The 12347-nt window shown below is 44.3% G+C and overlaps 1 protein-coding gene and 1 non-coding gene across 3 annotated transcripts in view; one reads left to right on the top strand and one right to left on the bottom strand.

The window, feature by feature from the left end:
• Window positions 1-6843, bottom strand: part of UHRF1BP1L (UHRF1 binding protein 1 like) — an 80193-nt gene extending 73350 nt beyond the window's left edge. Inside the window, exon 1 of one of the 2 annotated variants that reach the window (XM_043880874.1) lies at window positions 6553-6843. In XM_043880874.1, coding sequence (XP_043736809.1) covers window positions 6553-6596 — 44 coding nt within the window. In that variant the 5' untranslated portion in view covers window positions 6597-6843. The remainder of the gene's footprint in view (window positions 1-6552) is intronic. The other variant, XM_043880875.1, reaches the window with a different exon arrangement.
• A 3502-nt stretch (window positions 6844-10345) lies between these two features.
• LOC122680940 lies at window positions 10346-10452 on the top strand. Its single transcript, XR_006336849.1, has one exon. It is a non-coding gene; the product is annotated as a U6 spliceosomal RNA (small nuclear RNA).
• Window positions 10453-12347: the final 1895 nt, after the last annotated feature.

The following is a 12347-nucleotide window of genomic DNA, read 5'->3' as shown; positions in this document are numbered from 1 at the left end:
TTCTTCTCCTGCCCTTCAATTATTTATTTCCCACTTGGCTGCAGAGTGATCAAAGGTTCAAAGCCTTCCAGTGGCTGCCAGTCTCACTTAGGGTAAAAGCCAAAGTCACTACAAGGTCCCACAAGATCTGGTCCTGGATTTCTCTTTGATCTTATCTTCCGCTACTCACCTCAGTCCTCATTCCACTTCACCTACATTGGAGGCATTAACGTATGTGCCTAAAAATGACAAGTAAGCTTCCTCTTCTGGATTTTTGCATTTGTTCGCACTCCCAATTTCAGGTCTCTCCTCAGATAACACCTTCTCAATCAAGCCTTCTCCATCACTGGATTTAAAATTGCAAACTTTGTCCCCCAACCTCCGTGCACTTCCTACTCCCTTTCTCTGTTTTTTTTTTCAATAGCCATGTACTTCATATTTAATTTAAATGTGAAGATTTATTAATCGAATTACTCTCAGCCTTCTCTGATTAAAATGTAAGCTCCACTGAGGGCAGGGAGTTTCCCCAACATTATAGACTAGTACCTGGTACAGAGAAGCACTCTGTAAATATACTGTGAGGCACTCTGATCTCCCTTCACTTTGCCATTCAGTCACAAGATCCTGCAAGCACTCAACCTTTCCTAATTTCCTTAAAAAATATTCCAAATAGTTAATCTTCTCAGGCCACTCTCCCTTCCTACTTTATTTCTTCCACTTTGTTTAGGGAGTATGTCTTATTGAGACTGTCAAGAAGTTTCTCTTACCTCAATCCTTGGAGCTGGCCTGCATCCAGGCCTTTCCCAAGTCTGTTCCTCTAACCTTCTCATAAATTCTGTGGAATATTGATATCTTTCTACATTATTTTTCTACTTAATCTAATCAGAGCACCTCTATAGACTCTATGTTTCCACCCCAGAGAAATGTTCCTGAACCTTGGACTGCAAATCAAACTCATAACCTTGTACCTTTCTTTAGTGATCATGTCCCTCTTTAATCAGAGATTCTTTATTAGCAGTCACCTCCTGGGATGAAGTTCAATTTCAATTTCCCTAACACAGCAAATGAGGCCCTCCAAAACCTAATTTAGTTTGGTGCCTATTAAAGACACCAAATGGAGCAGCAAGTCTGACTCTAAACAGTTCTCCCCATGACCACATCTTTGCTGCACAACCCTTTACCATTGCTAATTGACCCATGGATACACAGAACTGGGTCAAACAGATTCTCACTCCCTGAAATACAAAACTTCAGCAGGAAAGACCAGACCAGGAGTTGTGAAAGATGGGACAGCACCCTAAAGTAGTGCTTCTCAACTGACAGAAGCTGTGCCTTCCAGGGGACATCTGGCAACATCTGGAGACGTGCTCTCATGGTCAAGACCGCAGGAGTGCTACCGGCATCTAGCGGGTGGAGACCAGGGGTGCTGCTCAACACCCTACAAAGTGCAGAGCGGCCTTCCACAAAGGAGAATTGTCTGGTTCAAATGCCAATAGTGCTGAGGTTCAAGCACTCTTCCAACCAGGCCCTAGGCATTGGCTTGTTCCAGATTCTGAGACCCACACTAACAACTTTCTATTACATTTCCTCTTTTAGCCTAAGTGAAACAGAGCAGGTTTTTGTTGTTTGCAGACAATACAATCTTTTTTTAACAGTTTTTCTAACTGCAGTATAATTGTTTTACAATGTTGTGTTAGTTTCTGTTGACCAATGAAGTGAATCAGCTATGCATGGGTGCTAACTTGCTTCAGCCGAGCCTGACTCTTTGTGACCCCATGGCCTGCAGCCCTCCTGGCTTCCCTGTCCATGGGATTCTCCAAGCAAGAATACTCCTCCAGGGGATCGTCCCCACCCAGGGATCAAACCCTCACCTCTTACCTCTCCTGCATTGGCAGGTGGGCTCTTCACCACCAGCACTACCTGGGAATCAGTTACATATATATATATATCCCCTCCCTCTGGAAACTTCCTCCCACCCACCCATCCCACCCCTCCTGGTCACTACTTGAGCACCAAGCGAAGCTCCCTTTGCCATGTTGTAGGTTCCCACTAGCTATCTATTTAACACACGGTAGTATATTTATGACAGACAACATAATCTCAATTAGCCCAGTATCCTAGTCCAATAATCTGACACACATGTGTATACTTTAAATCAGTTTCTCAACCTCAAAACTACTGACATGTAGGTCAAATAATTCTTTTTGTGAGAGACCGTGCTGTCCACTGTAGGATGTTTAGCAGCATCCTTGGCCTCTACCTGCTAGGTACAACCCCAAGACCCAACTCTGCCGAGTCATGACAATCAGAAATGTCTCCAGACATTGCCAAATATCCTCCGAGGGGTCAAACACCCACCCATGTTTCATAACCACTGCTTAAAACTATACAAAGACTGTATTCAGGTACAGTGTATGGCTTTGCAACGCCCACTTGTACCCCCAGCATAACATGCCTTGAGCCAAAGGGGGAATGGGGGAGCAGTTGTATCTGAGTCTTCTCCATCTCTTTTTACGTCCTGGCTTAAATGTACCCCATCTTCAAGCTTTTACTCCCTGTCTTTCACCTTTGCTGGAGCACATGTATACACATACCACAGTAACAGGTAATGAGGACTTGAGCTGGAAGGTAAGCTCCTGATTTTATTTTCTTTCTTATAATTGTTCTAACTTTTCTTTAGAGCTTTCCATTTCCTTGTGAAAAAATACTCTCCTAGAGAACTCTCCAAAACATATTCTGTGACAGTTATAGTATGAAAGATCAGGGTAAAATCACCTTCAAAAGCTTTTCCTGTTTCACTTCTATTAAAATGTAACTACTCTGTAACTAATCTGCACACATGTGTGCACGTGCACACACACTCACTCACTCATTCACTCACTCACTCACTTGTCCTCTTCAGTTTCAGATCTGTTTCAAGTATACAAACTTTTTATTAACAATGAAAGAGATGCTTGGAATACAAACTAAACAACTAGATAGGGAATAAGTATATAGATTTACACTTCTCAAATAGTTCATCATTTGCTTTAAGCATATGTTAATCTCTAAAGAATAATTCTCTTATCAGTTCAGCTCAGTCACTCAGTCATGTCTGACTCTTTGCAACCCCAAGGACTGCAGCATGTCAGGGTTCCCTGTCCATCACCAACTCCTGGATCTTGCTCAAACTCACATGCATAGAGTCGGTGATGCCATCCAACCATCTCATCCTCTGTTGTCCCCTTCTTCTCCTGCCTTCAATCTTTCCCAGTACCAGGGTCTTTTCCAAGGAGTCAGTTCTTTGCATCAGGTGGCCAAATTACAGCTTCAACTTCAGCATCAGTCCTTCCAACGAATATTCAGGACTGATTTCCTTTAGGATTGACTGGTTTGATATCCTTGCTGTCCAAGGGACTCTCAAGAGTCTTCTCCAATACCACAGTTCAAAAGCATCAATTCTTCAGTTCTCAGCTTTCTTAAGCCCTTGTATCTGAATAACATTCATTTTAATCTTACAATTTCACCACACTTCAACCTCCAAGCTCTGAGTAAGCACTTTTTCTCCTGTTTGTTCCTATATTGTCTTCTTTACTGGGAACCTCTTAGATAAAGTATCATTTTCCTAGTCCTTTCTTTCCAGGATACCAAAGGTACCATATTTATTCAATCATTCAATTGTCCATTATTTCCTAAAACCACAGGAAAATTGGCCATGCCTAAGATCTGTGATAATATTGGTGGCTTCTAGTCTTACCTCAGTTTAAAAAAAAATAGCAATGTTTTGTTGCCATTCATTGTTGCCATTCATGCATTCATTCAAAAAATAGTCATTGAGTACCTACATTATTCTAGACTCAAGAAAACAAAAAAAACTGCCCTCATGGAGTTTACATTCAGTACAGAAGACAAATGAACTGCAAATAAATAAGTACATCTTACTAAAGATGAGTGCTATAGAGAAAAGAATGGTCAGGTAAGCCCTCCATTAAGAAGCTATCATGAGTTCCACTCACTAGTCATAAGAAATGTCTATTATTGGAAGATAGCATGTTCTGAGTATTTCCTATCAAACTGTGTTCCGGATGGTTAGATCAGTATAGTGACATCTTTATTACTGAATAATCTATAAAATTAAGCTTGACCTAGATAATTTCATAAATTCATTACTACCTGAGCCAACAAAGGTCCGTCTAGTCAAGGCTATGGTTTTTCCAGTGGTCATGTATGGATGTGAAAGTTGGACTGTGAAGAAAGCTGAGCACCGAAGAATTAATGCTTTTGAATTGTGGTATTGGAGAAGACTCTGGAGAGTCCCTTGGACTGCAAGGAGATCCAACCAGTCCATCCTAAAGGAAATCAGTCCTGGGTGTTCACTGGAAGGACTGATGCTGAAGCTGAAACTCCAGTACTCTGGCCACCTCATGCAAAGAGTTGACTCGTTGGAAAAGACCCTGATGCTGGGAGGGACTGGGGGCAGGAGGAGAAGGGGACGACAGAGGATGAGATGGCTGGATGGCATCACCGACTCGATGGGCATGAGTCTGAGTAAACTCCGGGAGTTGGTGATGGACAGGGAGGCCTGGCCTGCTGCGATTCACGGGGTCGCAAAGAGTCGGACACGACTGAGCGACTGAACTGAACTGAACAATAAATTATCACAACACCCACCTTGTTTCTTCTATTGTCATCCTTTATATTTATAAATAACTGTATTTTTCTTAGGAGATGACAGTAACAGCAGTAAGGTTAATATCTTAACCAAGAGGATGAATTAGATACTCTTCAGTCACTTGACTTAAGGAAGTTTTGAAACATGAATTAACTGAAAAGTGCCACAAAAACTCATCTCAAAAAAATCATCAGTTTACAACGCAGTTACTAGAAATCATACAGACTTAAAAAGTAATCCTTTATGTGTATAACTGATCCACTATGCTGTGTACCTGAAACTAACGCATGGTAAATCTACACTCTATTATAAAAAAAAAAAAGAGTAATTCTCAAGATTCAGTTCTGAATGTGTCTGTTTTGTGAAGTAAGCCATTACCCTTACAACTAATTTGTAAGAGTCCTTCTCAACGGTAGTTCTATAAGAGAATGAAACTCTAATATCCTAAGGTTCTTAATGACTGAACAAACTTTTCTCCTGTGCATCTAAAATGGAACTAGCTATGTAAATACTGTCATCCTCCAGGGAGTGAGAAAATAGAAATTCAAATCATTTTCTGTAAGTGTAAATTTTCTTGTGAACTGAGTATGAGAAAGGCTGGAGGACACCTGACAAGTCAGATCTTACTTAAATCATACAAAATAATGATAAAATCTTCTTCCAAAACGAAGTAATTCATTATTGGATCATATGGACAATTTCAAAAGAAACTTTCCAATTAGTGATACTATTAAGAAATGTATAATCATCAGTGCTTCTATACTTTGTTACTTTAAAAAAAAATACCTTTATCTTATTCAATGTTATGAGGAAAATATTTGCTGAATCACAGAAATAATAATTTTGTTCTCCAACATACAACCTGTGGTATACAATGATTTGGACAATCAAGAGCTCTCTTTACGACGGAAGTCTATCATCACACCCAAGTGTTTTCCTAAAATCAGTTAAAAGTAATCATTAACTTACAAATAACAGAGTAAAGGGTCATAATCAAGCATTCTGAATTCTCTGTTAACAACTTGGAAAGAAGATCCTACATTTAGCCTGTGTTTTGAGACAAATATGGAAAAGTCAGGGGCAGTAGCAAACTGCCAGCTTTACTGAGTCATGATTCTGACTAAAACCGCGTTATGAAATGGAAAGGATGACACGTCTTGGGTTTGTTACCATAGATGTTGACTCCCTGAATTTATGGATCTCAGACTAAAAAAAAAAATAATAAACTCTGTACGAATGATGTGGGGCTAACACGACTCTAGAAAAAACTTGCCAAAGCTGGTAACTCTGATTATTTACCTAAAACAAATCCTAACTGTGCAAACAGGCACACCCTCTAATGCACAGACTGGGGACGGCGAGGCAGGGTGAATTCAGAACAATAACAAGGTTAACATCTCAGTGAGAAGCCAGGCTCAGCCCTAAGAGTCCACACTGCGCTAGACGCCCTGGGTTAACGGAACCGCTCATCTCCGAATGGAGGCGAGCAGACACCGAGCACCTGGGCGACGCCAGACCGTCTCCATGGTCCGCGCAGGACCGCCCGAGAGGGTCCTCCCGACACCCCCCAGACGCCGCGTCGGGGACGGTCCCAGCCAGCAGCCTCTCCCTGCCACCCAACACGCTCCTCCGCGAGCCGATCGGGGGAGAGAATCCATCTAGGGGCACCGTCCAGGGGCGAACCTGTCTGTGGGCGACCCCGACCGGGGGCGACCCCGTCCAGGCGCTGACTCTCCAGGCCAGCCCTGAGTGCAGGGGCGAAGGGAGGTCCGGGGCCGCGACCTCTGCCCCTCTGGAGCAGGGAGTCCAAGGGTCGCCTCACGCTCGGCTGCCAGTCCCCGCCGCCCCTGAAGCCGCGGGCTGCCTCTGGTACCCGCTAGGGCGGAGGCGGTCTTGTGCCCACGCTCGAGGCTCTGACTAACCTGGAAAGGTGCTTCAGGATCTGTTTCTTGATGAGCCCAGCCATGGTGCCGAGGCGGGAGGCGCCGCGCGCTCTCTCCGTTCTTCACTGCCTCCTCTCTTCGAGGCCGTCTCCTCTTTGTCCGGATTCACCCGGCCGGAGGAGAGGCTCCTGAGCACTCACGCCCGGGACAGACCCGAGGCCCCGGCCGAGGCCACAGCCGCCACCGCTGCCGCTGAGGACCCGGAGCATTGCGCTCAGGCAGCCGCGGCCGCCGCCGGCGCCATCTTGGCTGCAGCATCACCTAAGAGACCTGGGGGAGGGCCGGGGAGCGGCGGGCGGGAGGCGGGGCGGGGCCGGCGCGGGGCGGGGCGGGGCCGGGCGGCGCGGGGCGGGGCGGGGCCGGCGCGAGGCGGGCCGGCGTGGGGCGGGGCGGGGCCGGCGCGGGGCGGGGCGGGGCCGAGCGGCGCGGCGCGGGGCGGGGCGGGGCCGGGCGGCGCGGGGCGGGGCCGGCGCGGGGCGGGGCAGCGCAGACTCGGGAGGTTTGCTGTCCCGCTTCCCTTGCAGGGTCTCGGGTCCGGGGTCCTACCTGTCCATGACACTCTTGAATGGTTTGACTCCCATCCCCAGAACCTTCTGGGTTTTAGACCGCCATCCTCAGGCTCTAGTGTCCTCCACTGAGTGCTTCGCCCATATCTCACTTTTCTTTTTCATTTCCCTGTCAGAATTGACTCCACAAAGTGCTTTGATTGCTTCGCTTTCTTTACTCACTCAGTCTTCTTCATATTCTTCTTTGCTTAGATAACCTGCGTTCCCCTGGTCAAATGCTATAATTTGATGTTTCCTCTAGAAATTCTAAGGAAAGTGAAAGTTGTTACGGTGTGTTAATAGAGTCCAGGACCTGGAAATTAGAAAGCCTAAATTCTAGTTTTGGCTCTAGTATTTTTCTAGTTACATTAACCTGGAGAAAATAATTTCTTACTTTTAGCCTCAGTTTAATTATCTGTGCAATAGGTTAATAATATCAGCCTTACCCAACTCACTAGGTTGTTGTAGCTAAAGAAATAAAGATGTGAAATTTCATTTAAAAATTTCTATGAAAAGGAAGGAAATAGTTGAAATCACGGAGAGCTATTACAGTTCTGCACCTTCACCCGACCCAGCCCCAAACCAACACTTTAGAGAGATGAAAATGGCCATCCAGTGACATCTGAAAAGGGGGGGAAATTACACTACCTCTGAGGGATGTATCAGAAAAGTCTGTGGGAGTGTATGGTAATGGCAAGGGGATAGTTTACGTATAGTCTGATACCTGACCCTTTTAAAGCAAGGGAAAAGCAGATATTTGTGGATTGACTATTTACTCAATTCACTCATTTATAACGCACTACAAATGAGAGACTATTCAAGTAACTAGGTATCCAAAACGAAAACAAACTTTTCCTGTCATCAAGAAGTTAATTAACAGCCTCAGATGAAAGATAAATTCCTATGCTAAGACCTTCAGCTCTGTAATTAGATTCCTGTTCAAAGGCTGACTTGGCCACTTTGTAGGCAGAGTGTAAACTTGGGCAACTTATTTCAATCTCAGCCTCAGTACCTCATCTATTGGAGATAAAAGTATCTCACAATTTTGTGAGGATTAAACGCATATATAGTGTTCAACAAATTACCTAACATATGTCAAGCTCTTAATGCTATTATTATCCTTGGCATAATTGGAAACAGAAGAAAAGGGTCATGAGAACACAAAGGATGGAGTGATTCTATCTTGTTTAGTCAGAGATGGCATTTTAGTGGAGATATTATTTCAAGGGTGAGAATGTCAGCTTAATGTTAAATGAACTGGCTCCAAAGTCAGACTTGGATTTGAAACTTCACTCTATCAGCTGAGCCACAAGGGAAGCCCAAGAATACTGGAGTGGGTAGCCTTTCCCTTCTCCAGTGGATCTTCCCAACCCAGGAATCAAACCAGGGTCTCCTGCATTGCAGGCAGATTCTTCACCAACTGAGATGTGAGGAAGCCCTAACATTAAATGACTTGGCTCCAAAGTCAGCCTTGGATTTAAAACTTCACTCTGGATTTTTCACTTTGTAATGGTAGGGAAAGTACTGGACCTCTCCAGCCTGTGATGTTATTTTCCTTCATGAGGCTGTTGTGAGGATTAACTAAGCTAATGCACGTTAGGTGCTTAGAGAGTGCCAGCCACAACAGAATGATGGCTAACATCACTAACTCACTAGGTGGAAAAGGATGTTTCAAGCAGGTGGAACACAATTATGAAAAAAGAAGTGTTAAAGCCATGACTTCTAAATGGCAAGTAGTCTAATGTGCTGGAACAACATGAGAATTCCTTTTCAAAGTAATAACTGTTAAAGAATAATTCAGGTTAATAAGTGTAGTTACAATATCTTTTTCTTTAGAAAACACATGGCAGAGGGGGAGGAGCCAAGATGGCGGAGGAATAGGACAGGGAGACCACTTTCTCCCCTACAAATTCATCGAAAGAACATTTGAACGCTGAGCAAACTTCACAAAACAACTTCTGACCGCTAGCAGAAGACATCAGGCGCCCAGAAAAGCAGCCCATCATCTTCGAAAGGAGGTAGGACAAAATATAAAAAATAAAAAGAGAGACAAAAGAGCTAGGGATGGAGACCAGTCCCAGGAAGGGAGTCGTAATAGAGGAACTTTCCAAACACCAGGAACCCCTCTCACTGGCGGGTCTGGGGGAAGTTTTCGAATCTCAGAGGGCAACCTAACTGGGAGGAAAAATAAATAAAACCCACAGATTACATGCCTAAAAGCAACTCCCAGCAGAAAAGTACCCCAGACGCCCGCATCCGCCACCAGCAAGTGGGGGCAGAACGGAGAGGAGCAGGCGGCATTGCTTAGGGTAAGGACTGGGCCTGAGTGCCCTGAGGACAATTGGAGGGAGCTAACGTGAGATAGCAACTTAAAATGTAGATAGCAAGAGAGAGAGAAAATTAACCTGCCCAAACACACTGCCGGCTGTTCGCAGAACAAAGGGACTGAGCAATTCGGGAGAAGAGCTAGCCGCAGGCGGACCGGCCCAGCCCCACCGGAGGCAGGAGGCAGGAGGCAGGGGAAAGGGGCAAACTCAGCCCCAGAGACAGCGCCCCCTAACGCACTGCAAACAGGCCTCCAGTTTCTAACCAAAGACTTCCTGAGATTCTGGATGGTCGACATCTGCCGGGAGGGTCGCGGCTCGAGGCCAGCTCCCGAGAATAGACACAAGCCGCACGCACCCGACTGGCGCGCGAGGAAGCTAAGGCTGGGACCGTGGAGGGGAGAGGGCGCACTGCACCCGGGGAGAGTGCGCCCGTCAAGCTCCTGGCTGCCTGGGCTGCTCGGGCCAGGGAAGGCACAAGACGCAGGCCCAACCGAGTCTGTGCTTTTGTGGAATACCCGAAAACTGGGACCACACGCAACGCAGGGCCCGCTCCATATAGAGCAGCCGGGAGCCTGAGCAGTGTAGACGGGGAGAGCACACACCCGTGAGCGGGGGCAAACCCAGTGTGGCCGGAACACCGCGAGTGCTCCCCACACACAGCGATATCTGCCTGCAGCGCCCCTCCCTCCCCGCAGCGCGACTGAACCAGCGAACCTGGACAAGAGGCCACCTCCGCCCGCCTGTGTCAGGGCGGAAATGAGGCTCTGAAGAGACCGGCAAACAGAAGCCAAATAAACTAAGGGAACCGCTTCAGAAGGGACCGGCGCAACAGATTAAAATCCCTGTAGAAAACACCGACTACACCGGAAGGGGCCTATAGATATCAAGAAGTGTAAGCTAGTGCTCGCTTCGGCAGCACATATACTAAAGTTGGAACGATACAGAGAAGATTAGCATGGCCCCTGCGCAAGGATGACACGCAAATTCGTGAAGCGTTCCATATTTTTAAAAAAGAAAAAGAAAAAAAAAAAGAAAAGAAAAAAAAAGAAGTGTAAGCTGGAATGAGGAGCTATCTGAAACCGAACCGAACCCACATTGACCACAACAGCTCCAGAGAAATTCCTAAATATATTTTTATGCTTTTTTTTTTAATTAAAAAATAAAATTTTTTTCTTCTCCTTTTTTTATTTTTTCTCTTTTATTTTCTTTTAAAATTCCCTATTACTCCCCCATTATTCCTTAACTTTCATTTTCATTTTCATATATTTTTACTATTTTTTTAATTAGGAAAAAAAATTTTTTTCTTGTATTTTTTCTCTTATTTTCTTTTAAAGTCCTCTATTACTCCTCTGTTACTCCTTAACTTTCATTTTCATTTTCATATATTTTTACTATTTTTTTAATTAGGAAAAATTTTTTTTCTTGTTTTATTTTTTCTCTTATTTTCTTTTAAAGTCCTCAATTACTCCTTAATTTTCATTTCACTATAACCTTGCAAAAAAAAAGAAGCCCTATTTTTAAACTGAACTTCATATATATTTCTAAAATTTTTTGTGTTTTTGTTTTTAATATTGTATTTTTAAGAATCTAACCTCTACTCTAGATTTTTAATCTTTGTTTTTCAGTATTTGATGTCAATTTTGGACATTTAAGAATCCAATATTCAGTACCCATTTTTACTCAGGAGGGTGTTGATAACTCTCTCCCACTTTTGACTCTCTGTTTTCTACCTCAGAACACCTCTATTTCCTCCCTTCCCCTTCTCTTCCCAATCCAATTCTGTGAATCTTGGTGGGTGTCTGGGCTACGGAGAACACTTTGGGAACAGAGAACTGTGTAGATCTCTCTCCTCTTGAGTCCCCTTTTTTCTCCTCCTTCTCGTCTCTATCTCCCTCCCCCCTCTCCTCTTCTTCATGTAACTCTGTGAACCTCTCTGGGTGTCCTTCACGGTGGAGAATCTTTTCACCATTAACCTAGAAGTTTTATTATCAGTACTGTAGAGCTGGAGAAGTCTTGAGACTACTGGAAGAATAAAACTGAAATCCAGAGGCAGGAGACTTAAGCCCAAAACCTGAGAACACCAGAAAACTCCTGACTACATGGAACATTAAGTAATAAGAGACCATCCAAAAGCCTCCTTACCTACACTGAAACCAACCACCACCCAAGAGCCAATAAGTTTTAGAGCAAGACATACCATGCAAATTCTCCAGCAACGCAGGAACATAGCCCTGAGCGTCAACATACAGGCTGCCCAAAGTCACACCTAACACATAGACCCATCTCAAAACTCATTACTGGACACTCCAATGCACTCCAGAGAGAAGAAATCCAGTTCCACGAACCAGAACACCGACGCAAGCTTCCCTAACCAGGAAACCTTGACAAGTCAGCCGTCCAACCCCACCCACTGGGTGAAACCTCCACAATAAAAAGGAACCACAGACCTCCAGAATACAGAAAGCCCACTCCAGACACAGCAATCTAAACAAGATGAAAAGGCAGAGAAATACCCAACAGGTAAAGAAACATGAAAAATGCCCACCAAGTCAAACAAAAGAGGAGGAGGTAGGGAATCTACCTGAAAAAGAATTTAGAATAATGATAATAAAAATGATCCAAAATCTTGAAAACAAAATGGAGTTACAGATAAATAGCCTGGAGACAAAGACTGAGAAGATGCAAGAAATGTTTAATAAGGACCTAAAAGAAATAAAAAAGAGTCAATTAAAAATGAATAATGCAATAAATGAGATCAAAAACACTCTGGAGGGAAACAACAGTAGAATAACGGAGACAGAAGATAGGATAAGTGAGGTTGAAGATAAAATGGTGGAAATAAATGAAGCAGAGAGGAAAAAAGAAAAAAGAATCAAAAGAAATGAGGACAACCTCAGGGACC

This window comes from Cervus elaphus, chromosome 22 (assembly GCF_910594005.1).
Source record: "Cervus elaphus chromosome 22, mCerEla1.1, whole genome shotgun sequence".
Classification (NCBI taxonomy): Eukaryota; Metazoa; Chordata; class Mammalia; order Artiodactyla; family Cervidae; genus Cervus; species Cervus elaphus.
This window is presented reverse-complemented; position numbering and strand designations above follow the sequence as displayed.